Consider the following 26966-nt stretch of genomic DNA (forward strand, 5'->3'; position numbering starts at 1 on the left):
ATCTGCAGCCTACACCACACACAGCTCACGGCAACACCGAATCCGTAACCCACTGAGCGAGGCCAGGGATCAAACTTGCATCCTCCTGAACTCCAGTCAGATTCACTTCCATTGACAGGCACTCCGGGTTTGCAAAATTCTCGTGAGAATTCTGTGTCCCGATTTTATGCTCAGTTGATATCTACTGTTGCTGTAAGAGAGTAAGGAGGGCAGTCTCTGTGCCTCAACTGCAGTCCTTCTGGCTGGAATTTACCCTGTCCCAGAGGAGGTAGCAAACTGGGAGGGAACGTTTCCCCTCTTTGAAGCTGTAGCCCAGCCACACCCATAGCACCTGGCTGTAAGCTGTGGATATGTCCTCAGCCTATCCCCATGTCCCCTAAAATAGTTGGGACTCCAGATTTCTGAGGCCTCAGATAAAAAAACCATTGCACGAGCAGAGGGCTGAATTGAGTATAGGCAGATACCTCTGACTTAAGTTTTGCATTGTCTTGGGGATTATAGGAAAGTCATTTTATTCCTCTTTGTTCTGAAACTGCCATCTCATTGCTTATTATGAAACATGAATATCTGGCCCAGCTGAGAGGAGTCAGTCACTCAGTGGTGTCGGCAGGGTCCTCAAACACTGCCATTCGGTTCAGACCACCTTTCCTGAGCTCCTGCTCTGTGTGAGGCAGGGAGCTCTGGAGAAACGGAGGTCATGGAAGCCAGTCTGTGGTCAGGGAGCCCACGGTCACTTTGGGACATGTCCCTGGAAACAGGTGTATGACATGCAGGACAGTGAGGCAGACCCATGTCTAGGAACTGAGCCGGGAGGGAAATCTGTGCTTTTTAGTTGGGGGGTGTCCAGGAAGGCTCCTTAGGTCTGAGCTGGGATTGGAACGTCTCCTGGGGGTTTGCTGAGGGCCAGAACTGCAGGCAGCCTGTGCAGAGCTGCTTGGGAGATTTGGCCACGTATCAGCAAGGGAAATTGCTGGGAGTGGAGAGGCCCAGAGTGGCTGGGGACAGACGGTAAAGGAAGGGGGCTTGCTCCCTGCCTGGGAGATGATGGGGGAGCCGTGGTTCTCAAAAGGGGTGACTGGACCCCCAGGGAACATTTGAAAAGGACTCAATTACTATAGGGATCTACAGAAAGTGACAAGGAAACAGGACCTGGAGGACAGTGACTTCTGCTGTCCCTCCTGCCCTTGCAGTCAGGACACAGGAACCCCCTTTGTTAGTCCAGAGCCTTCTGTGTTCATGGGACACACAGTCGTTGAGTAAATATGAGCCCTTTCTGGAGTTCATGATTGCCTGACTCAGCCTCACGTAAGTCTGTAGATTCCACACACACTAATATAACTTCCACAAGGGGACGTAGTATCAGTTTTTGATTTGATACTTCAGTTTGCCTTCTCAGCTCATTATTTGTCCAGCTACATTGAGAGGAAGTGACATATAACAGGTGTGAGTTTAAGGTGTACTAGTTGATTTGGTACGTGTGCGTATATTGTGAAAGAACTGCAATGAAGTTCACACATCCGTCATCACCACACATAATTACACGCATTTTTTTGGTGGGTGGCAATTCGCAGCTTGCTATTACTGTCCTTCCGTCTCTCTCCCCTCCTTGTAAGAAGTGTTTACACCTGTGCACGTTCTACCCCAGGAAGGAAAGCGGAGTGTTTGCGGCGAACCCACTGTCTTCTACATGCTCCACTGTGGGACGGCGCTGTACAACAACCTCCTGTGGAGTAACTGGTCAGTAGAGGCCCTTTCCAAGTTGGTCATCATCGGAAATAGTTTCAGAGGACTTGAGGAGAGGTGAGCCCAAAAACGCTGAGGTGAACCCTTCCCCCACCTGACCACAGCAGAAAACATTTCACACTTGGCAGTGCCTCTCAGGGGACCCGGACAGGGGTTAGAGCTGGGAGGCTTCAGCCTGGAGTCTCACTGGGAAGCAAGTTAAGGCATCTTTCTGCCTCTAACTCCTCCTTTCCCTGAGGACAGACAGAAACGGGTTTGTGAAAATGGGAAAAAACACCGCTTAAAGCTATATAACCTCCTCCTGCTGCTTCATGGTGCCGTGATATCTGCTGCTGTTTTTCCCTGGATGCGATGGGCAGTGATTGGGCGCTCACACTCTCTACTGTTTAGCCTTCTATATACATTCCACATTTTACAAAATTTCTCGCTATATTTAAGATTTTGCCTTTCTGCATTTTGTTCTCTCCTACCTTCTCATCATACTCTTTAAAATTTTTATTTCTAGGTTGTTGACAAGGATTTTGCAGAAAAATTATCTGTATGTTGCAAAGGTCTGTACCTGAATGAAGGGGCTGGAGTGGGTAAGCCTTGAAATCACACCACTGCTGCATCACCCTGGAGCGGTCTGCCTTTATATGGAGGGCAGGAGCTCCCCAGGGGCTGGCGGCAGGCACAGAGGGTGTTACTGCACCGTCAGCAAGCTCTCCCTGTGGGTCTGTGTTCCAGAAAGCTATGACATTTTAGCACATCTCTTTTCTTAATCTCTTTTAATCTCAGTATCCTGTTCAGTGTACACACTGCCCTTGGGGCTGTCAACTCATTGTGCAAAGTACTTAAAATATCTGATTCCTTACTTTTAAAAAAAGGAGTCCCTGTTGTGGTTCAGTGGTTAACGAATCCAACTAGGAGCGATGAGATTGTGGGTTCAATCCCTGGCCTCACTCAGTGGGTTAAGAATCTGGTGTTGCTGTTGAGCTGTGATGTAGGTTGCAGACGCGGGTCAGATCCCATGTTGCCGTGGTGTAGGCTGGTGGCTACAGCTCCAATCAGACCCCTAGCCTGGGAACCTCCATATGCCACGGGTCTGGGCCTAGAAAAGACAAAAAGACCAAAAAAAAAAAAAAAAAAAGGATGACGTGGGATGTGACCAGTAAAATGGAAATCTAACCCAGGAGGCTGGGGTTTACATGACTATTATGTTTCTTTTTGAATGTTTCTGCTCAGATTTTGGAAGGACTAGAGGAGCTGGCGTTTCCTCAGACTTCACAGTATGTGGATGTATTCAATGACACCTCCATCCACTGGTTTCCTGTACAAAAGCTAACGCAACTGTCCATGGACACTTGGGCGTTTCGGGAAGAACCAGATTACGAGGACTGTGAGGATCTTGAAATCATCAGGAATAAGACAGAAGAGCCTTCAGCCACTGACTTGAACACCCTGTAACGTGTCTGTTGGTGGCTGAGGCAGAAGCAGCCATCCTGGAGGTTACAGGAACTATGGCAGCTAAGATTTAAAATAGCATTTTATTCACAAGTATGTCCGTGTTGGGTGGGTGGCCTACTTGGCCATGTCAATCAGGCTCTGCAGGGAGGTGGGCACCCAGGTCTTCTCCCCCTGGACGAACACCACTCCCCGGTCGATGTAGATGACGATGCGGCCGAAGGTGTAGAGCTGCTTGCCTTCGTGTCGCTTCCCAATGACAGGCATGAAGACGATGTTGTGCTCCTCAGCCTTGGTCTCAATCAGGTCTTTAAAGTTCATGGGCACGGAGCTGGCGGCCACACCAATGCCCCGCTGGGCCATGTTCTCGGCCTCTCGTCGCTCCTGCATGGCCTCGTACTGGAAGTCCTTCCTCCGCTCCGTGTGGGTGAGGTAGGCGATGTTCTCCCGCGCACCAGGCTGCATGTAGGCACCTGGGAGACCCAGAGAGGACAGGTGAGGGGTGTCCCAACACGGCAGAAATCGGTTTGGCCTGGGTCTGCCATAGAGGCCTAAGACCTCCTTGTGACTCATTGAGGGGCAGCTGTGCCTCAGTGACACAAAGATGACCAAGCACCTCTGGGGCAAGTTTGGACAGGGAGCTGCTAACCTGAAAATTTCTGGTTAATATAATAACCAGAAATTATTAAATATTCAACATAAAATATCAGCAACAGATTTATTCTTAAGGGCTAGAAACCTTGACAGTCATTGGCCACTACTCTGTTCCCTTCTTGCTAGAATTTTTACCCCACACTTCTCAAGAGGCAGCTTTTAGAACCCTGAAAACATACAGCTTGTACTAGCTAACTTACTTATACAGGCTCTAACCCAAGAAGAAATTTAAATGTATCTGGGGAGCTGATACTACAGCACCACAAATGGCCAGTGTTAACTGCGGGGTACAGATGGGGAACAGTTCTGGGGGCTTGTGGGTCAAGTGACTGAGGGAGAAAGTGTAGAATATGAAAATAAATGTGGCCCACTGATGCCCCTGGAAGGCTGTGGGTAAGTAGAGAGCATGGACATATACCTGCCTCATCAACAGTCCCAGCTGCCACTCTAGCTGTGTGACCTTGAATGAGCTTGTCTGTGAAACACTGTCAGACTAGGTGCTCCAGGGGCCTGTGCTTTGAGATGTAAGCACACTCACACTGGATTGGCTGACTAGGCTCCCAGACTCCTGAGCCAGGCAGTCACTCACAGAGAGTGAATGAATAGTTAACTGCCTACTTCTGACACACCAAAGAGTCCACCTACTGAGTGCTATCCACCCACAGTAACTGCATCCCCCAGGTTCTTAGTAAAACCTAGAAGTGGGCACTATTACTGTTTTACAGGTAAAGATGGGCTGAGAGTGGCTAAGCAACTACTACGTGTCAGACTGTCTGCCCAACCTCACGCCCTGAGTTGTGACACTGCAGTGGCGTACCCAATGCTGGCTGGGCAGGTGTACAAAAGCCATTAGCACAGACAGTGGTGACGAAGGTGGGCCCTGGAGGTAGACCATACATGTGAGTCCAGCAGCCCGGCCACAGGAAAGCAGGGGTGGGAAGATAGCTAACCACGTGGTGGGCATGGTGCACGGGCGGTGTGTCCTAGGCCAACAGTGAGCTTCACCTTTAGCAGCCCCCCAGGCACCTGGGGACCCTGCCTATAAGTGGTTTACGTGGCCAGGCCCTCCAAAATGGAACCCCCACTCACCGACATTGGAGGACACTGCCCTGTTCATGATATCCAGTGCCTCGTTAAACTTGTCCTTAACAGATGGGTGCGCCAGCACTTGGTCTGAGAACATGGATTTCCAACCCAGGTACCACTTGGTGATCTCCTCGTAATTTGGGCTGTTACTGAGCCAGGAGCACAGCACCTGCCATAAGGCAACAAATGAGAAACCCACATCCACAGGGGCAACAACAGGAGCAAACCTTCCACAAGGCCTTGTTTTGTGTCCTGGTCCTGGGGACACTTATGGGAGGTTTAGGGGCCAAGCAGGGTCAGCTGGGTAACTCAGTGCCCTCATGTGTGAACTCTGAGCCTTGGTCACTCCCATACCCACGAGAGCTGCCAGTCCCTGGCCCAGGGGCTGCTGCGAGGAGTGGGGATAGTGCAGAGGGTTTAGGACAGCACTGGGCACATGGCAACGTTCAACACAGGGTGGTTGCTGTTGTTATTGCCTGACTCATCGCACCCTAACCATGTGCTTTAGTTTCGTTGTGTGACTGTAATACTGCCATTTGAAAGTTATTGGATTGGGTGCCTCAAATCAGACTGGGCAGAGCAGCTCTTCCCTGCCCCCTCCACAAAGCTCAACAGCGTACCTGAAGCCACTTGGGGAAGAAGTGCTTTTCAAGAAGCCCCACCAGGCTGGAGACAGAGATCATCCCTTCCCAGTCGATGACCCAATAAAAGGCATCCATGTGCTGCTGGTGGGGGTTGATGACCAGCTCCCCAAGGCACATCCCTGGAAGAGAAACCCAGTCTCTAAGGCAAAGCCTCAGAAGCACAAGGTCACCAGTGTCAGCCTTTGATCTGCTTTCAAAGGTCAATTTTAAGCTCTTGACACAACACTTCTTAAAACTTGCTTTCTTCTCTAATCCAGAAATAGCTCTATGTTTACTTTTTTTTTTTGGCTGCACCCACAGCACATGAAAGTTCCCAGGCCAGGGATCGAACCTGCAACACAGCTGTGACCAGAGCCACAGTAGTGACAACACTGGACCTGTAACCTGCTGAGCCACAAGGGAACTCCCAGAAATAGCTCCGTATTTGGAATCCAATACAACAAAAGTTTCAGATCACCTGTGGCTATACTGTCACGAAAGCCCATTCTGGACTAATCACTGACTTTGTCACTGCAAGAGGGACCCTGGTTAGTAATATTCAGCCCTAGTGCCCAAAATGGCACCTCTTTCATGGTGAGAAATATCATGTGCTAATAATAATAAGCCTTTGCACAGAATTCAAAGGCCATGTTTTAAGAACCATAATCATTACTGCTGGCCTCAGAAACCAGGACAGCAAAGCTGCTGTACTTGGGTGTGTTTCCCCCTTTTCCTTACCCAGCTTGGGCACTATGTTCTTGACCATGAATGCTTCCCAGGAGCCCGGGGTGAAGACGTCTTTCCAGGGCTGGAGGATGAGCTTGGCAGAGGAGTCGCTGGGGTGCCACTTCTGCAGGGCACTGGCCAGCTTGCTGCGGATGGGGGAATACAGCGGCTCCAGGCGCGCCTGCATGAGGGGCAGCCACGGGTGGATCCAGGAGTGGATGGGAACCGTGTCCGTCAGTGGGTTCCAGTTTTCCACCTGCAGGAGGAGTGGGGAGCAAGCAGCAGTTATGGTGGCCTGTGGGCAGTCACACGAAGCCCCGTGCTCTGCTGGCTGAGGTCCACAGTCCTTTGTGCATGCAAGGGGGCCCCAGACTCCATGACATTTCCCCTAAACAGGGACAGTGACTCACACATATGCCCATACATGTATTATCTCAGAAATGGCACAATTCTAAGTTTATTAAGGAAACCTATTAAGGGGGGCTTTGGGGCAAAGAACTAGAGTTAGCATTACAGAGCAATAACTATGTTGACAAGTTCTGTTAATTCCAGGCATCTTAACAGCAGTGAGAGAATGAAGAGAAATCCTAAACAAGACCCCATGCTTCCTGACGACAGCTCTTTCCCACGACTGGCCCTACCTCCTTCTGCAGCTTGGGGAAGACGAGCTGGTCCAGTATGTTATCCAAGATCCACACGGGAATAATGTGCACCCAGCTATCCAGAAAGTCCACCATTGGGTCACAGTTCCTTGGTTGCCACTGAGTGACGATATTTCGAACGAAAGGCATCCAGACTTCCCATATCAGCCTGTGCAAGAAAGGATGGTTAAATGCACAGATTGGTTGCCACGTATGCAATGAACATTGCCACCAACCCTGAAAATGAGAATTGAAAATGGCAAGAGCACGGCAACCCAGCACAGGAAACCGAGAGGCCAGCCCACATATCAGCCAGACGTGAGCTTGCATCTTCCGTGCTGAGCACCCACTTGGCCTTGGGGCCTGTCTCCTTGGTGCCTGCCTCCCTGGCAGGATTGCTGCTGGGTCGCAGGGTCCCCTCCAAGTGTCATCATGTGCTTCCCCACCTAGAGCTCTCCCTGCACAGCCGATGCCACCCACCCTTTGGATTATAGCTTGAACGTCACCTCCTGAGAGACCTCTGCCCCCAACACCCCCCACCCATCCCAGGTGGGCATCCTTGTCATTCTTCCCAGCCTGCAGCCCACTTATCTGTCCACTTGTTTACTTAGCACCTGCCTTCCCCACCTCCTGGAGACGTGAGAGGCACATCCCCAATAGCCACGCAACAAGCCTCAGGTGAACTAGCGAATGAATGTCAATTCCCAGAGCGGTGCCAGCCCCACCAGGAGTACCTGTGAAAGGCGTCTGCCGAGAGGTCCTGCCCACCGTGGGACAAGAGCTGGTCATTCTCCAGGAGGCTTTTCCACTTGGAGATGATCTCCGTGCCGTAAGTACAGTCCTGAGGAGAAAACGGCAGCTGAGGTAGCAGGCTGGGGCTGGGCCCTCACCCTCCAGACCTCCTCTCAAAGCCCAGAACTGCCCCAGACAAGAGGCAGCACATGAGCCTCCCGCCCAGTCACCTTGAGGGGGTCCCACTCCTTGAAGTAGTCCTTCATCAGCGGGTAGACGATGGCCACAGCCAGATCCACACGGTCGGACATCCTGTACTCCTCGTAGTACTTGTCCTGCAGGGTCTCAAAGATGCGGGCACACTCGTCCAGGGTGAGGGGGTTGCTGCAGCCGGGCTGCAGGCGCCGCTCGCACTCCTCCACCATCTCCAGGACCTTGCTTAGGTTGGAGATGACCCGCTCTTCGTGCTCCAGCACCTCTGCCATCTTCTCTAGCTCGTGGGACAGGTTGACCACCATATCACGCTCGTACTGCAGCTGCCGGTCGTTCTGGATGATCTCCTGCTCCGTGAGCTCAATGAGCAGTTGCAGGTTGTGCTCCAGCTCTGGCAGCGCAAAGCCGGGGGCCTTGGCCTCCTTGCCGGGCTGGGGCAGCTGTGACTGCAGTGGGAGCCCGTCATCTGGGACATTGTGCTTGTGGCTGATCTGGCTGTAGCTATAGTAGACCTTCTGCTCCCGGCCCGTCATGTCTATGACCTTGGAGAAGGCGGCAGAGGGGATGCAGGTTATTAACACTTAGCACTGCTGCCCTACTAGACACACACCTAAGCCCAAGGAAGGCGAGGTGCTGGTGGGAAAGCATAGAAACTAGGCCATTCAGCAGACCTGGAGAAGGGCAGTGTTCATCAAAGTGAGGCCTGGGCTGCATGACGTCAGAAGGATGGAACAATCAGATGCAACGGGCGGTTCTGGACTAGGTCCCTCAGGACAAACCAGATGGAAGAGACTTTGTAGGACAACTGCTAAAATTTGAGTATGGACAATTAAGTTGATGAAAATATGTTGCCATGGAAAGCACAAGCTATACGGACCAAAACAGGCAATAAGACACCATATACCATTAAAATGTCATTTGGGTAAAAAACATGCATATTTAGACAAAAAGATCTGGAAGGATGTATATCATTGGTCATTTACGGGAAGGAAAATATTTTTAATAGTTTCGCCTCTGTATTTCCTAATTTTCTAAAATGTATTGCATGTTGCTCTGTAATAGCTTTTTTTTTTTTTAATTTTAAAATAACATGAAACATACAAAACCCACAAAGGCACCCAAGGAGATGAGCTAATTTCAATGTCTGAAGAAGACTGAGGAGATGTGATCATGTCTATACAGTAACAGAAGTACCGCCACCACTTTAGAGTATATAAGTTAGCATCACCTGGGGAAAGATAACAAGCATGAGCCCTCGGGCCCAGCCAGATCTCTGAGGCAAAACCTCCAGCTGTATCTTAAATATCTGCATTTCCTACCAGGTCCCCAAATAACCTGATACACAACACCTTGACCTTTGAGAACCCCACTCCAGACTTTGGGTTCCATGACACACACAATCTCCTACGACAAACTACAAGAGATACCTGTCACCACAGTTCTCTGGCTACTTGGGACAGTGAGGGAGAACGCAGAGACTGCATGGACAGAACAGAGGCTAAAAGTCTAATGTTAAGTTCAAGGCTGAGGGCCCACTCCTGGTCACAGTGAGTGAGAGCAACCTTCCTATTCTCTAACCTGGTGACTGTACTTCTAGGAATCTATCATTTTAAAAAGTCTAAAACAGGAGTTCCCATCTTGGCGCAGCAGAAATGAATGTGACTAGGAACTATGAGGTTGCAGGTTCAATCCCTGGCCTCGCTCAATGGGTTAAGGGTCCAGCGTTGCTGTGAGCTGTGGTGTAGGTTGCAGACGCGGCTCGATCTGGTGTTGCTGTGGCTCTGGCGTAGGCCAGCTGTTACAGCTCCAATTAGATCCCTAGCCTGGGAACTTCCGTATGCCGTGGGTGCGGTCCTAAAAAGACAAAAGACCAAAACAAAAAACCCCACAAAGATAAGGCTAACCTGCTCTCAACAAAACCACAAAAGTTAAAGATGAAGCAACAGAATACCACGAACATCACTGAATTCACGGACAGCAAGCTGCAGAGCTGGAGTGCTGGATTTAGCACTGTAGTGTAGTGAAGAGCACCTGGCACAGGGTAGGAACAACAATGAGCCTAAATGGGAGTGCAGGAAATGGGCAGAGGCTACTGCCACGCAAGAAAGCAGGACACACAAGAAAGCCTGCCCAGAAGACCCACAGGAACCTTATGAGCAAGTGTTGGGTGACTGATGCTGCTGTGGTTAACTGTGTGTGTGTCTTGCAAGCCTCCATCCTGGACCAGGTGTCCATGGGCCCCCCATACCTTGACCTGAGAAATCTCTTTCTGGGGAGCAGAGAGCTTCTTGCTAATTCTGCCCTTGGCTTTTAACTCTTCCACTGTCTTGTAAGAGTATTTGGGCTTCTTCTTGCTTCCGCTGGGGTCTTTCCTCCACTGGCTCAGCTCCTTCTGAAATTCCTGAATCAAGAATATAACATAGTCCATCACAACAAGAAAGGGCCACTTTTTCCCGCAAGTGGGGACACTGAGGCTTTCAGAACACCATGCTAAGCACCGTCCCTCCATAACACTAAGACCATCCAAAGACACTGCTTGATGCCCACTCCCTGCCTTACAAATACTGAGGCTCAGACCCCTTCCCCACATAGCCAACCTACTTTCTTCTGAGTACTTCCTGGCACAACTGCTCTTTCTAACCACACCGTGGTTACTTTTTTACTGCTCCCTGTCCACCAGGCTCCACGCCTGGTCACGGCAGGACACCAGCCTTCAGCAGTGTCTGGCACCTGCTGTGCAAGCGACCTCTAAACACTGGCCGAGTGAACAAATGAGCAAACAACAGTCCCAAGAGGCAGAGACAGAATCCAGCCCATCTCCTGACTCACCTCCTCAGCTTCTTCCTCAGAGTCAACCACGGGGAAGTCCTGCAGGGACTGGGTGGTGCGCTCTGAGCCATACGCCCCCACCGCGCCTTTCCCCTTTCTCTGCTTGGCTTCAATTGGGTTAATGATACCTGGCAAGTTGCAGCAAAAGACAGACTTCAGATCACAGCAGTTCTTGTGAGTGAGCCACTCAGGGAGACCACACTCCTGGTCCTCACACACAGTAACATGCTACCCAGGAAGGAAACATGCTTCTGCCCTCACGACACCGTTTGGCTCCTGTGTGGCCAGAAGCTTCTGAGCGTGTGTGCTGCCACAAAACAGTGTGCTGATATTGTTTGTATCCTAAATACAGACTTCCATTTCTACTTGGACTTGTTGGTTTTTTTTTAGTGGACAGGAATATTTTATAACTGGGATCTCAGGCAAATTAGATTCTATACTCTGCTCATTTGGAAGCCCATTAATTCAGATATTATATTGATTCTGACTGAAGTAAGGTGAAGCTGCCATTTAATATGAAACTCCACCTATTTTACTTAGGAGTTCATATCTCCTATGAGCTATAACAAGTTTAAGCCTGGAAAATAAGTATTTTTCTTGTAAAAGTTTACAAACAGGACTGCATTTCAGTGAAGAACTGCCACACCCCAGACTTCCTACCAGGCCCCTTCCAGCTAGTACTGTTGAAATCCCAATTAGCACACTTCCCTCACTCCCATGCCATTGCCACTCAAGTCCATGGATTCTTCATACGGCTGATGTTTTCAACCCACAATCCATATCTAACTTTATAATACCTAGGGGCTGAATCTGAATTACAGAGAATACTACTGATGACATCCCACTGGTGAGTGTTGTAAAACAAAAGGCAACACCTGATGTTTTACTGATATTCCTGAAGGACAGGTAACTGGCTTTTTGCAAAACTAAAAAATAGTTACCTGTCCTGCCCCCGCATGAGCAAGAGTCCAAACTCATATGCCTTTAGGGTCCAGGAACATTAATATGAACAGGGAAAGTGGGCTGGAGTAAAAGGGGAGTGTGGAGGCAGCTTCCAGGAGAAGGCCTTGGGTGCTGACTGGGACAGCAAGGACTCAGCTAAACCAGTCACTGCCAGGCAACTCTAGAATGGAAGTGAAACTGTCTGCTTTTTAAATATTGGCAACCAGTTTGATTTTTTAGAAACACCGGGCAGGCTAGAAAGAAGCCTGTTCTCAGCCTGTCAGCCTGATTTAAACCCTAACCTCTCCCTCCTGCCGAAACAAGTATTTTATGTAACTTGAGTTCTGATAAAGCATGAAGCATAGAGCACAGCATCTGTGCTGGCAGAACAGGCTGCAGGGTCCCAGCCCTCCGAACAGTGAAAAAGCAGAAAAGAGGAGGCCACTGCCCTCCCTGCTCTTCCCACCTCTGCCTGACAGCAAGTGCAAGACTGTGGGGTGGGACTGCCACACCTTGTGCATTCTTCCCAAGGCCCCTTCCAGGGACATAGCCCATCTTCTGAAGCAGCTTCTGTCCAATTCCTTTTGTGTGTCTTTCCCAGCTGCCAAAATCCATGAACGACTTGGTTCCTCCTGCAAAACCTTTCTGACTGGGTTTAAAGTTACCACCCTGAAAAGGAGAAAAATCAAAGTTTAGTTAATAGAAAAAGAAGGAAAACGTAATAAAGCAAGCTTAGCTGATGGGAGCATGACCTGGCAGTCACAGAGCATTATGAAAAATATCTCACCAATCAAACCTACCTCTGATGCATCTTAGGGAATAGAAGAGACTGCACTGCACACATCACCCCTCAGGGAGATGCACTACCACAGGGAGACCCACACAATGCCGCCGCCCCCCGCCCCCGCCAATTGTGAGCAGATGCTTGCACCACAAAGATGCTCCAGGGATATTACTAAAGTCACAACACGTCAATAAGGAGGCTACCGTTTTTAACTTCTTTGGTCCAAAATCCTTAGGAAATTCATCCTGCTTAACAGGTTTCTCTTCATCATCAGAATCTTCCAGCTCCGCCTCCTCTGCTGCCCCTTTCTTGAGCCCAGCACTGATGAAGTTGACTGGTGCCGAGTAGTCACGAGCCCTGCAGGTAAAAACACAAGGCCCCACAGCCCATAGGGTCATTAAGAACTCTCCTGAAACCATCCCATGTAGAAACCTTGCTGGCCAGAGAGTTCCTTAGAGTTGACCTTGTGGGATCCATTTTATTTTTTATTTTTTGTTTTTGAGGGCTGTACCTGTGGGATATGGAAGTTCCCAGGCGAGAGGGTTCAACTGGAGCTGTATCTGTAGGCCTACTCAACAACCACAGCAACGCCGGATCTGAGCCACATCTTCGACCTACACCACAGCTCATGGCAGTGCCAGATCCTTAACCCACTAAGTGGGCCAGGGATCGAACCCTCGTCCTTATGGATACTAGTCATGTTCACTACCAGTGAATCACAACAGGAGCTCTTCCTTTTACGTTTTTAAAATTAACTTACTTTAAAAAGCATTTACACCAAAACCAGAAAAAAGAGAAAATTACAGGTCAATATCTTTCATGAATATAGATACGGAAATTCTCAAGAAAATATCAGCAAGCCAAATCCAACAAGACATCAAAAAAAAAATCACACATTATAACCAAATGGGATTCACCCCAAGTTTACAAGGATGGTTCGCCGTGCACAAATCAATGTGATACACCACATCGACAACAAAAAAGACAATAACCACATGATCATCTCAATAGGTGCAGAAAAAGCATTTGACAAAATTCAACATCCATTCAAGTTGGATCATCCATTCAACTCTTACCAAATCAAGTATAGAGGGAACACATCTCAACACAGTAAAAGCCATCCATGACAAACCCACAGCCAGAATGATACTCAATGGCGAAAAGCTGAAAGCCTTTCCACTAAAATCTGGAACAAGACAAGGATGTCCACGCTCACCAATTTTATTTAACATAGTATTGGAAGGCCTAGCCACAGCAATCAGACAGACAAAAGAAATAAAAAGTATCCAAAAAAAAAAGAGGTAAAATTGTCACTCTATGCAGATGACATGATAGTATATATAGAAAACCTTAAGGATGCCACACAAAAATTACTCAAACTGATCAACAAATTCAGCAAAAATTCAAGGATACAAGATTAACGTTCAAAAATCAGTTGCACTTCTGTATACTAAGGATTAAGTATTAGAAAAGGAATATAAAAATACAACATTTTTAAATGGCACTCAAAAAAAATTAAATACCTAGGAATAAACCTGACTAAGGAGGTGGAAGACTTATATGCTAAGAACTATAAAACATTAATCATGGAGGAGTTTCCATTTTGGCACAGGGGAAACAAATCCAACTAGGAACAATGAGGTTGCAGGTTTGATCCCTGGCCTCACTAAGTGGGTTAAGGATCTGGTCTTGCCATGAGCTGTGGTGTGGGTCAACAGATGCGGATCTGATGTTGCTGTGATTTGACCCCTAGCCTGGAAACTTCCATAGGCCACAAGTGTGGCCCTAAAAAGCATAAAAAAAAAAAAAAGAAATTAACTACAGAAATTCAAAGAAATGGAAAGATATTTCATGCTCCTGGATTGGAAGAATTAATATCATTAAAATGGCCACATTACCCAAAGCAATCTACAGGTTCAATGCAATCCCTATCAAATTATCCATGACATTTTTCACAGAACTAGAACAAACAATCCAAAAATGTATATGGAACCATAAAAGACCCAGAATTGCCAAAGAAATCCTGAAGAACAAAAACCAAGCAGGAGGCATAACTTTCCCAGACTTCAGACAATACTACAAAGCTACAGTAATCAACACAGTATGGTACTGGTACAAAAACAGACATACAGATCAATGGAACAGAATACAGAACCCAGAAATAAACCTGGACATGTGGTCAATTAACCTTTGACAAAGGAGGCAAGACTATAAAATGGGAAAAAGACAGTCTCTTCAGGAAGTGGTGCTGGGAAAAATGGACAGTAAATCAATGAAACTAGAACACATCCTCATACCATACACAAAAATAAACTCAAAATAGCTTAAAGACTTAAACATAAGACACCATCAAACTCCTAGAAGAGAACATGGCAAAACATTCTCTGACATCAATGGTACAAATGTTTTCCTAAGTCAGTCTCCAAAGATAACAGAAATAAAAACAAAAATAAACCAATGGGACCTAATCAAGCTGACAAGCTTTTGCACACCAAAGGAAACCATAAAAAAAGCAAAAAGACAAACTACAGAATGGTAGGAAATGGTTTCAAATGATGCAACGCTTAATTTCCAAAATACACACAACTCATACAACTCAACAGCAAAAAAAAAAAAAAAAAAAAAAAAGCTCATCAATAATTATTCAATAAATGCAAATCAAAACTACAATGTGGTACAACTGCACACTTGTCAGAATGGCATCACAAATGCTGGAGAGGGTGTGGAGAAAAGGGAACCCTCCTACACTGTTGGTGGGAATGTAAACTGGTCCCACCACAATGGAAAACAGTATGGAGGTACAGCAGAAAACTAAATATAGAACTACCAGATGATCTAGCAATCCCACTCCTGGGCATATATCCAGACAAAGATTTCAAGGAAAATTATACACGCACTCCTATGTTCATTGCAGTACTAGTCACAATAGTCAAGACATAGAAACAACCTAAATGTCCTGCAACAGGGGAATGGATTAAGAAGATGTGGTACATATGCACAATGGAATACCACTCAGTGATAAAAAAGAACAAAATAACGCCATTTGCAGCAACGTGGATAGAACTAGAGACTCTCATACTAATTGTATCAAATGAAGCAGGTCAGAAAGAGACAAATACCATATGATTTCACTTATATCTGGAATCTAACATGTGGCACAAATGAACCTATCTACAGAAAAGAAACAAATTCATGGAAAAGACTTGTGGTTGCCAAGGGGGTGGAGTGAGAGGCTGGGGTTAGCAAATGCAGCTATTATACGTGGAGAGGATAAACAAGGTCCTGTACAGCACAGAGAACCATATTCAGTGTCCTATGATAAACCAATTAACACAACACTGTAAATCAAATATACTTCAATTAAAAAAACAAAATTTTCTTCTGGCCATGCCTGTAGCATGTGAATGTTCCCAGGCCTGTGATCAAACCCATGCCAGAGCAGCAACCCAAGGCACTACAGTGACAATGCCAGATCCTCAGCCTGCTGTGCCTCAAGGGAACTCAAAATTTTTTTTTTCTTTTAAAAATAAACACAAGGAGTTCCCACTGTAAGCACAATGGGATCACTGTTGTCTCTGGAGCACTGCAATGCAGGTTTGATCCCTAGCCCAGCATAGGGGGTTAAGGGCCCAGCATGGCTGCAGCAACAACATAGGTTACAAGTGTAGCTCCAATCTGATCCCTGGCCTGGTAACTCCTTCTGACGTGAGGTGGCCAAAAAAGGAAAAAGAAAAACAAAGCATTTGTTTCAGACACTATTTCAAGCACAAAAATCAAACAAGGAAAGTCCCCAAGAGTATTGCAAAATAAGGTGATGCTTTATAAAATGACTAACCTCGTAAAGAAACCTCTCCATGGCAGCAATAAAACTAAGAGAATATTCTCCTAGAGGTGCAATATAAGAGCCCAAATGTAGAGTAAGGTCCAGATTCTAACAGTTTAGCTGTACGACTTTTGGCTGGAGTTTTTTTCTTTCCTTTTTTTGGCCATGGCAGAAACATATAGACGTTCCCAGGCCAGAGATTGAAACCATGCCACAGCAGTGACAATGCCATATAATTAACTGTTAGGCCACCAGGCAACTCCTGGCCACAGTTTCTTAATCTGTAAAATGGGATGATAATAATGGCACCTTTCTCTTGTAAGCAGGGTAATAGAGACCACGCCTGAACAAGGAAGCAGTGAAGGCCATTACTATCTTATAGACATAAAATTCTTGATCCCTGATCTAGTCATCATTCACTTTAGATTTCTTACAGATGAGAAGAGGTCGCACTGATTTCTGCTCTTTCTCCCAACCTCCTTTTTTCTGTTGGTTTGTTTTTTTCTTTCTATAGCCACACCTGTGGCATATGGAAGTTCCCAGGCTAGGTCAGATTGGAGTTGAGCTGCCAGCCTACACCACAGCCACTGCCACACTGGATCCCTAACCCCATGAGCAAGGACAGGGATCAAACCCACATCCTCAGGGACACTAGGTTGTGTTCTTAACCCGCTGAACCACAGTGGGAACTCCCAGCCTCCTTTGTCAAAAATGTACAATTGCAATGGGTTGGAGCCTCCAGGCCTCAGGTGGGGACAGAAAGACAAAGCCAAACCTGCTACACACTCTGGTCAGGCAAGCTGCAGCCAACACAGGCAACTCCACGCTGAGGAGGGGGCTTTCAGTCCCAGTCCTCATCCCCTGCCACCAGCCCAGCCCTGGTCTCTACTACTGCCTGGCCCGGGCCTCCTCACAGAGGCCCCTCTTCCACTGTGGCTCAACCCCGAGCCTGCACCTGAGCAAAAGGATCTTCAAACACGCCCCCTCCCCGCATGTCACACCCTCTCCACACAGACCCAAGGCCTCTTTCTCAGATGACACCCCTTCCCTCTCCAGCTCACAACGTCTCATGTCCTCTTGGATTCCCTGCTGCCTCCCAGCAAAGGCCTTTGTTTACCGGTGCTGCCCTGATTCTCCATCTTCCCTAACCTCCCGAATAGGTCAAACACCCTAAAATAGGTCCCCCCTCAGGTCCTCAATCAGTTACAGACTTCCACTTCTGCTGTTGATCAATGCCCGTCTCCAACAGCCAGAGTTGCAGCTCCTGGAAAGCAAGGACTGGGCCTAAAGCACAAGGCCTAATACACATAATTGCTCAATTAACACCAACTGATGACCCAGTCAGTGAGAGGCCAGCACCCAAGCCTAAAGAGGAACTGGCTCCCTGGCTGATGATGCAGCTAAGGGACTTAGTGGGGCTAGGAGAGACAGATGCTTAGTGGGGTAGTTCCCCAACTCCTGGGGAAGCAGCCCATGCCAGCCATACCGTTTGCCTCCAAAGCTGGGCCTCTCTTCATCTGAGTCACGCTCTGCCCACACTCCGTAGGTGGCCTCTTCCTTGGTCTGCCAGTGGCGCTGCCGGTTAGGGTTGAATTCATTCTGGAGATCCCAGTCGGTGATCTCAAAGTTCTCCCGCTCATCCTCGTCATCATCCATGTGGCCTTCTCCGTCCCGGTACAAGTGGGATAGAGACATGACCTGTCACTAAAGGAAGGGATGAAAAAGTATAGTCTGTGACAAGTCCTGCAAGCATCAGCAGAAGGCTTCCCTGTGAGTCCCTACTCCCTGCTGCCTTCAGAACTTCCTCCAAACTCCAAGTTCACCAAAATTGTTGTTACAATTCAATAAAGCAGACACTAAATCCTTTCAAAAAACAATATGTACTAAGACAGGTGGAACAAAATAGTCCCAACAGTCATGTGGTTTTTTTTAAGTATTTCATTTTATTTTTTTAATTTTTTTACATTTTTTTGCCATTTCTTGGGCCACTTCCGCAGCGTATGGAAGTTCCCAGGCTAGAGGTCAAATTGGAGCTGTAGCCACTGGCCTACTCCACAGTCACAGTAACTTAGGATCCGAGCTGCGTCTGCACCATATACACAACAGCTCACAGCAACGCCGGATCCTTAACCCACTGAGCAAGGCCAGGGATCGAACCCACAACCTCATGTTTCCTAGTCAGATTAGATAACCACTGAGCCAAGACAGGAACTCCCAGTCCATGTGATTCTTAAGCATGTTATTTCCTTGTCCTAGTCAATGTTGTAAAACATCAATTGTATACACTCACATACACACAAACCACATAAAAGAACTAAGTATGCTATCCTACGTACTGTTGCCTCAGAAATTGGATAGACATTTTACCGGATCCCAGATTTTTATTATTTTTCCTATGTTGGGTAAAGAGTTTTATCTAAACCTTTGACAGTCACAGCAAAGTGATCTTTTTATGAAATGGTTTCTGAATACATTACTTGATGAGACTCTTAGACTTAATTTTCCTCCCCAAACAGGAACTTCTCCTGAGGAGCTAGAAGGCAGTAATTACAAACACTACCTTAACAGTCGGACTAGCTGTGAATTAGAAAACACGTGGTAGCTGGGTGATGAGATTCAGCTGTCTCTTGAACAGTTAAACTACAGTACCAACCTTAGAGAATGCTTATGATGCAGATTCAATGAGATGGGGCCTAAAAAAACAGCTCACATTAAGGGCTCCAGAAACAGCTGTTACTGTAATCCCATGATTAGGTTCATTGCCCTTCCTGTTACTGAATTAGGGAATGAACCTCACAAAGTGATTGTGAAACCAGGTGCTAAAATCACAGCCTGAGTTCAAACCCCCTCTCTACCAGGTACTCAGTGTATGAGTATTAGATGAAGTGCCAAGCACGAGTCCCCACACAGTCATACATTCAATAGGACAGCAGTGATTCCTGTCTAGCAGCCACGGAAAGCAGCCTTCAAGGAAAGGAGCTCGCTACTTCCACAGGCAGTGTCAAACTGGTCAGCTCTGTTACAAAGTTTCCCCTGCTCATTCTACTCAAAGGTGCACTGGTTGGGTGCTGCCGGTCCTAACCTCACCCAGGCGCTCAAAAAAGGTAAATATTCTCAGAGGAGGCGGGAGTCCCTCACACAACACTGCTTCCCTGGGCCCAGAGCATGGTAATAACCAGAGTTGTCATCAGTAAGAGAGACCTCGATAGGTGCTAGGTACTTGCTGGACGCTTCAGGTCAATAATCTAATGTAAACATCAAGACATCTGGAGAGAGAGATAACTACTAGCGCCTCCAAGCTTAAGTAAAACGAAGCAGAGAATTTAAACAACTTGCTCTAGGTTCTCGGCTGGCAAGGCTCGAAACCAGGTGGGCCTGAAATCAGGTGGGCCTGAAGCCAGGGCTCCAGGGTCCAGCTGCCGTGCAACCCAGGCCTCACGGTGGAGGCTCCGTACCTAACTTTGCCCAAGCCCCCAACTGCCCGGTAACCCGGAGCGGCCCCTCTTCTCCCCGCCTCCGCAGAGCTGTCTGCGAAAGTGAAGCGCAACGGGCAAGGCCAAGGCCCACTTCCCGGAGCCACCACTCCCACCAGCGCGAACTCCCTCCGGTGCTCCCCTGCCCGCTTCCAAGCCCCGCTCACCTCTCCAGTGCCCGGCGTTACGAATACAGCCTCCAGCTCCGCAAAAGAAGCGCGCCGCTTCGGGGCGGAACCCGGATGTGCCGCGACCGGCGCACCGGAAATGTCGTTACTCGAAGGCGGAAATGTTGTGTGGGTTGCCATGGCAGCAAGGGAACGCTACGGGCGCCTTTGGCTCTAAAGCGGCTGAGCTGTTAGATAGGATTTTCGGGGCCCGGAATGGCTGAGGACTAATTCGTCTGCCCCACCCCCACCCCCACCCCCCCGCTTCGTGGCGACTTCCAGCCTGTGACGACTGGTGTGGACGTCGTCGAGTCACCCTGGCCTAGAGAGACTCCTTTGCCAGCCTGACGTTCTAAATCTGCCAAATGGGGATATAGGACAAGCTCAAGGAACAGTTGTGTGAGAGACAGTGGGGGGGCAGGACACGGCATTTAAATAGGAATAATGAATGTCTAGACTGCCTCTTGGATATTTAGGTGTTAAGTACAAGCACCGTCTTAGGCACTTTTATAAGTAGTTGTTTTATACAAATGTTTGAGGGAGTGAAGGGGTGAATGGGCAAACTCTAGAGTTCCCAAGTATTCCCTCCAGGATATCTTTCCATTTTCTTCCTTTCCAACAGGTTGGTAAATAAATCTATTCACGGATCTAATAAAAAGTGTACTGAGTGCCTACACTGCTAGGCTTCTGCGGTCCAAGGAACAAAGGAGAACCAGGCACCCCCAGAGAATCCCTCGCCAGCCCTGGACTCTGTGTCGGCGCACAGGCTCTGGAATTCCAATCTCAACGCTATCACTGAGGAACCGTGGCCGTGGGACAAGGCATTAATTACATCTCTCTAAGCCTCAGTTTTGTCCTCTGCAAAATGGTTTAGCATTCAATGAAATAAAATATGCTTGCAATTAAAACTGTACCTGGTACATAGGTACATAGGTACTTAGGGAGCGTTAGCTGTTAATTTTTTAGGGAGCGTTAGCTGTTAACTTTTGCTTGTTTTCTCTTTCTCTGTATGATAAAAAGATCAGGAGGCACTGTTAGAGTATACACAGAGCACTGGACTTGGAGTCAAATCTAAGGAATTCCCATTGTGGCTCAGCAGTTAACCAACCTGACTAGCATCCATGAAGACACGGGTTCAATCCATGGCCTCACTCAGTGGGTTAAGGATCTGGCATTACAGTGAACTGTGGTGTAGGTCACAGACGAGGCTCAGATCCAGCGTTGCTGTGGCTGTGGCATAGGCCGGCCACTACAACTCCAACTGGACCCCTAGCTTAGGAACCTCCATATGCCGGGGGAGCAGCCCTAAAAAGACCAAAAAGAAAACAAACAAATGAAAAAAAAACTTGGGTCTAAGTTCCCATGGTTTTTAAATGGGATCTTATATAAAGGCAATTACATGCCAGCTTCTTGGGAATGAGGACTGTAACTTAATGGTCCCTGTATCCCCAGTGACATGCCCCGTCCATGTGCCTGATACATAGACATATACTACACATTTTGTACTCAGGAAAGAACCTAGAAAGTGAAGTTTTTGTAGAGAATGCCAGGGAGAGGAAGTCTTACAGAGTGAGAGAGCAGAGTGAGGGAAAGATGCAGACAAGATAAACTCATTTAGATAAAGCTTAGGCCTGAAAATGTTTATGCATCTGTTTATAGGTCAAAGCAAAAAATAAAAGACCAACTTCTCTTAAGCAATGTCCCTAGCTTGAAAGCAGATTTTATGGATCTGCAGTTACTTTGATCTTGAAGGACTGATGCTAGTGTATTTACTTCACCAAATGGATTCTCCACTCCATTCCTGGAGAAGGAATATTTGTGGATGCTTGTGGGGTCATTAAGAACACAGGCTCTGATCAAGTAACCAGAATGTCATTTGTGTACCCCCAACAATGGGACAAATGGAAATACCTGAGATCTAATCCCAGAGATTGAAGTATTACTCCTGTGATTTCCTAACAAGCTGCATAACCTGAATGGAATCATGGGGATATGGAAGACAAAGCAAATAATAAAGGGATTTCTACAGAAGAACTTGTCTGTAACCTTGAAAGGTGCCAAGGTCATGAAAGTTTAAAAAAAGACCCTAGAGTTGTTCCAAACTGAAGGAGGCTAAAGAGACACAACACCTCAATAGAACACATGATTCAAAACTGGGTGTTTTTACTCTAAAGGAAGTTATTGGGAGTTCCAATGTGAGTCAGTGGGTCTGCTATAGTTCTGCTCACTGCTGTGGTACAAGTTCGATCCTTGGCCCTGGGACTTCCACATGCCACGGGTGCAGCCAAAACCCCCCTAAAAAATAAGAATTCCCCCTGTGGGGCAGGGGGTTAATGATCCAGCATTGTCTCTGAGGCAGTGCAGTTTCAATCCCCAACCAGCACAGTAAGTTAAAGATCTGGTGTTGCTGCAGCTGGGGTGTAGGTCACACTGTGGCCTGGAAATTTTCACATGCTGTGGGTGCAACCAAAAAAAGAAAAAAAAAAGAAAAAGAAAAGAAAGAAATTATTGGGGCAGCTGTTAAAACTTAAATGGGGTCTGAGGTTTTCATGGTAGTGATGTGCCCATATTAATTTCCTGATTTTGATGGTCAACCTGTGGTTACATTGGGAAATGTCTTTGTTGGAAATACTAAACTATTTGGGGGGAGGCAGGTGATAGGGGATCACGTAGACAACTTAATCTAAAATGATTAAGAGAAAAAAACGTTTTCTCTATGTACTTAGAAGTTTTTTTATTTTTATTTTTTATTTTTGTCTTTTTGCCATTTCTTGGGATGCTCCCATGGCATATGGAGGTTCCCAGGCTAAGGGTCAAATCGGAGCCACAGCCACTGGCCTACGCCAGAGCCACAGCAATTCGGGGATCCGAGCCACGTCTGCAACCTATACCACAGCTCACGGCAATGCCGGATCCTTAACCCACTGAGCAAGGCCAGAGATTGAACCCGCAACCTCATGGTTCCTAGTTGGATTTGTTAACCACTGAGCCATGACAGGAACTCCTAGAATTTTTTTTTTAAATGAAAGTTCTGGAGTAAAATTTCAAGAAACCAAATCTCAGAGTTCCCTCGTGGCTCAGTGGGTTAAGGATCCAGTGTTGTCACTGTTTTCTGGGCCCAGAACTTGCACAAGCCATGAGCATGACCAAAACAAACCAACCAAAAAAACCCCAAATATCCAGTTTCTAGATGTGGAACCTGGGGCACGTTGTTTCACTACTCTAAACCTCAGATTTCCTATCTCTAAAATGGGGGTAAAGACAGTACTACTCGAAAAGCATTTCCAGGACAAAAAAAATGCGGGGGGGGGGAGGCTAAATTAATTCCTGGGATAGTTAAGATCTTCAACAGTTGTGGTCACTTTCATTTAAAAAATCCAATCTCATATCTGCATGGGCAGTCAGATCAGTGGCTTGTCCAGAATTTTTTTTTTTTTTTTTTGTCTTTTTAGGGCCACACCTGTGGCATATGGAGGTTCCCAGGCCAGGGGTCTAATCGGAGCTGCATCTGTGACCTACACCACAGCTCATGGCAACGCCGGATCCTTAACACCCTAAGTGAGGCCAGGGATTGAACCCAAAACCTCATGGTTCCTAGTCGGATTCATTTCCGTTGTGCCACTACAGGAACTCCTTTCCAGATTTTTAGATTCAAATTCAGTGCGTCGGGAAAAACAAGAGAAGCAGCCAGAGGTTTAATTTCAGGATTTCATATGCAGCCTGGCCTCCTGTCACTGCCCAGATAAACCCTTGATTTGGAACTCAGGGACATCTAGGAATGTGTCTAGGTTCCCAATGAGGTGCTGAGACATGTAGCCTCCCCAGGAGGGGTTGCCAGGCAACAAGACTCCTCAGCAGCATCCTGGAGGCCCCTGGGCACTCGTTGGTCCCCCACATCCTTTTTTCTTTTTGCTTTTTTAGGGCCGCACCTGTGGCATTTGGAGGTTCCCAGGCTAAGAGTTGAATTGGAGCTGCAGCCGCAGGCTTACGCCATAGCCACAGCAACACCAGATCCGAGCTGCATCTGTGACCTATGCTGCAGCTTAGGGGCAATGCCCCATCCTTAACCCACTGAGGGAGGCCAGGGATTGAACCTGTATCCTCATGGATACTAGTTGGGTTCTTAACCTGCTGAGCCACCATGGGAACGCCCCATCCCTCCCTTTTCACAGGAGAGGCATCAGAGGAGGCCGCGTCACCAGGGAGGTGCCAGGGTCACACAAAGTTTAAAGGCAGAATCAGGCCACTGCTTTCTCTGCTATATAGTACATGCCTCCCCCCACCACCCCCCCAACACACCCACAATTTCTGTCCACTTATTTGATCTAATACTTACAGAGTGACTCTGGTCTGTTCAGGGTCCCAAAACCTCCACACATATCATCTGTTGGATTCCGCAACCTTCCAAGGTAGTTTCTATTACCACCTGGATCCACACTCCTCACCACCCCTTAGGCACCTCATGCCCCATACCACTGGTTCCAAATTGCCTCCAGAAGATGTGGGGGTAAAAATCCTTGCTTGCTGACAACTTAAAATAGGTTGGTTCCATAGAAACAATCTGCAAGTGGCATTTCAAAGATGATATATTTAATGTCTAGCACAAGTACCTTTTCTGGGACACTGACATTATACAGTTGCACATGGCTTAGTCTTATTTTGAGACTTGTCACAAAAATATATATCATGTCCTGAACTTGGCAGAACTGAAAACCCCAGATCGGCTGAGATTAGCAAAATTTGGTTTCCTTTTAAATGTTTCTTACAGATGGTTTCTACCCCACTTATCTTTCAAGATTTTGTGAACACTCTCCTTATAGAGAAAGCTGGGACATGAGGTTCTGCAGGCCTGAGGCATTATCTGTAAAGCCAGCACCCTCAAAAGCACACAGGTGAAGAGAGGAACTGCAGCTTCATCTTTCATTCATTCATTCACAAATATTTAATGAGTTCCTATGTAACACCTATTGCAGTGTAATAAATACCTTCAAACTGAGTGGCTAGAAACAACTGTGAACTTTATCTCACACAATTTCTATGAGTAGGAATTCAAGAGTGACTTAGAACGGTGTTTCTGACTCAGAGGGGTCTCTCCTGGGGTTGCAGTCAAAGTGTCAGCTGGGACTGCAGTAACCTGCAGGCTGGCAGGGGCTGGACGGTCAACTTCCAAGGTGACTGACTTACGTGGCTGGCAGGCTGGTACTGGCTGTTGGCAGCAGGCTTCGGTTCCTTGTCTGGTGAGCGTAGGGTTGCCAAGTGTCCACATGACATAAGGACCAGCCCCTTCCAGAATGAGTGAACCAGGAGAGAAGGCAAAAGCCACCAGATCTTTTATGATCTAGTCTTGGATGTAACACACTGTCATCTCCCTGACATGTTCCTGGTTGTATGGTCAGCCCTATTTAGGATGACCAGATTTAGCAAATAAAAATACAAGAAGTCCAGTTAGAGTTTCAGATAAAAAACGAATAGATTTTTAGTGCAAGTATGTCCCATGAAATACTCTAAGATACTAACAAAAAGGCATTCATTATTTTTACCCAATGGAAATTTTACCATCCATCCTGAATTCTTCTAGAACGCTTCCCTATGCACTGTAGAAAAGGTCAAGAGAAGTTCTTATTGTGGCTCAGCGGGTTAAGAACTCGACATAGTGTTTGTGAGGATGCAGGTTCAATCGTGGCCCAGTTCAGTGGGCTAAGGGTCTGGCATTGCTGTGAGCTGCAGTGTAAGTCACAGATGCAGCTCAGATCTAGCGTTGCTGTGGCTGTGGCATAGGTCAGCAGCTGTAACTTCAATTCGACTTCTAGACTGGGAATTTTCATATGCCAGAGGTGTGCTCCTAAAAGGAAAAAACAAACAAAAAATAGAATAACTCAGACTTGTGAACACCAAAGCTGGAGAAGGGCCACTTGTCAAGACCAAGCCCTGGTGAGCGCAGTGGGGATTAGGCCTGAAGAAATTGCATTTCACTTAATTATCCTGAGAAGTGCTTGTTTAGAACCGAGAAGGAAGACAGGGGTTAAGAGAGGTCCTCCTGGTTCTAGGCCAGGACTGGGGCTTGGGGAGACCTGGAGGAGCTCCATCAGTGGGAAGGACCATTTCTGATCCCAAGATGAAGCTGGGAAACCCTCAAAGAAGCCTGTGTTTTTAATGACCTTGCCTTTGGGGGGAATTGAAATCACTGTAACTTAAAGAATAAAGGAAATCAAAGAAAGGGAATTTTCTAATGACATCAGCATCTCCCAGAGAGAAATTTCTTAATTTATTTGATGAATTCATACATTGCCTAATGATTTGCAGGCAAGGCTGGTATATTGGTTGTTAAGACAGATTGTCACTTCCCAAAAATGGTTGCGACAATCTCTCTCAACCACATGTCCTTCTGTATGGTGTCTTGCCACTCCACCATCAAGAGGAGTCTGTTTCTGGACTTCCCTGACTGTGGAGGGCCCTATGGCTACTGTGACAAACTGAGTGGAAGTGACACTGCACCAGTTCCAGACATATCCCCTGTGTGGCATTTGCTCTGGGGAAGCCAGCTACCATATAAGAGGTCTGTCCATCCTGGGACTGCCATGCCATGGGGAAGCTCAGGCTCACCAGGTGGACAGGCCACGTGATAGCAACGCCAGGAAACACCTCAAGATGCTCCAACCAGGAGTTCCCGTCATGGTGCAGTGGATAACGAATCTGACTAGGAACCATGAGGTTGCGGGTTCGGTCCCTGCCCTTGCTCAATGGGTTAACGATCCGGCGTTGCTGTGAGCTGTGGTGTAGGTTACAGACGCGGCTTGGATCCTGTGTTGCTGTGGCTCTGGTGTAGGCCAGTGGCACAGCTCCGATTGGACCCCTAGCCTGGGAACCTCCATATGCCGCGGGAGCGGCCCAAGAAATAGCAAAAAGACAAAAAATAAATAAATAAATAAAAATAAAAATAAAAGATGCTCCAACCATCCTAGCTCAGGCATCAGACACATGAAAGAAGCAGTCTTCTTCTTTTTTTTTTTTTTTTTTTTTTTTTTTTGCCTTTTTCTAGGGCTGCTTCCCATGGAATATGGAGGTTCCCAGGATAGGGGTCTAATTA

General features: G+C 47.2%; 2 protein-coding genes and 1 long non-coding RNA gene across 5 annotated transcripts in view; 2 read left to right on the forward strand and 1 right to left on the reverse strand.

Moving 5' to 3' along the window:
- SRRD (SRR1 domain containing) overlaps positions 1-4222 on the forward strand; it is a 24437-nt gene extending 20215 nt beyond the window's left edge. The window contains 3 exon segments of the mRNA XM_005670776.3: positions 1646-1800; positions 2249-2294; positions 2968-4222. Coding sequence (XP_005670833.2) covers positions 1646-1800; positions 2249-2294; positions 2968-3189 — 423 coding nt within the window. The 3' untranslated portion in view covers positions 3190-4222.
- Positions 3250-19984, reverse strand: TFIP11 (tuftelin interacting protein 11). 3 transcript variants are annotated; one of them, NM_001077214.1, is given in 13 exon segments: positions 3250-3659; positions 4930-5095; positions 5547-5689; positions 6288-6531; positions 6917-7085; positions 7651-7757; positions 7879-8403; positions 10110-10262; positions 10691-10818; positions 12145-12301; positions 12620-12773; positions 17726-17943; positions 18893-18932. In NM_001077214.1, coding segments are annotated over 12 exon segments (2511 nt in total). In that variant the 5' UTR covers positions 17935-17943; positions 18893-18932; the 3' UTR covers positions 3250-3303.
- Positions 20100-20775, forward strand: LOC102159997. Its single transcript, XR_307476.3, has 2 exons — positions 20100-20278; positions 20502-20775. It is a non-coding gene; the product is annotated as an uncharacterized LOC102159997 (long non-coding RNA).

The sequence above is a fragment of the Sus scrofa genome, chromosome 14 (assembly GCF_000003025.6).
Source record: "Sus scrofa isolate TJ Tabasco breed Duroc chromosome 14, Sscrofa11.1, whole genome shotgun sequence".
Classification (NCBI taxonomy): Eukaryota; Metazoa; Chordata; class Mammalia; order Artiodactyla; family Suidae; genus Sus; species Sus scrofa.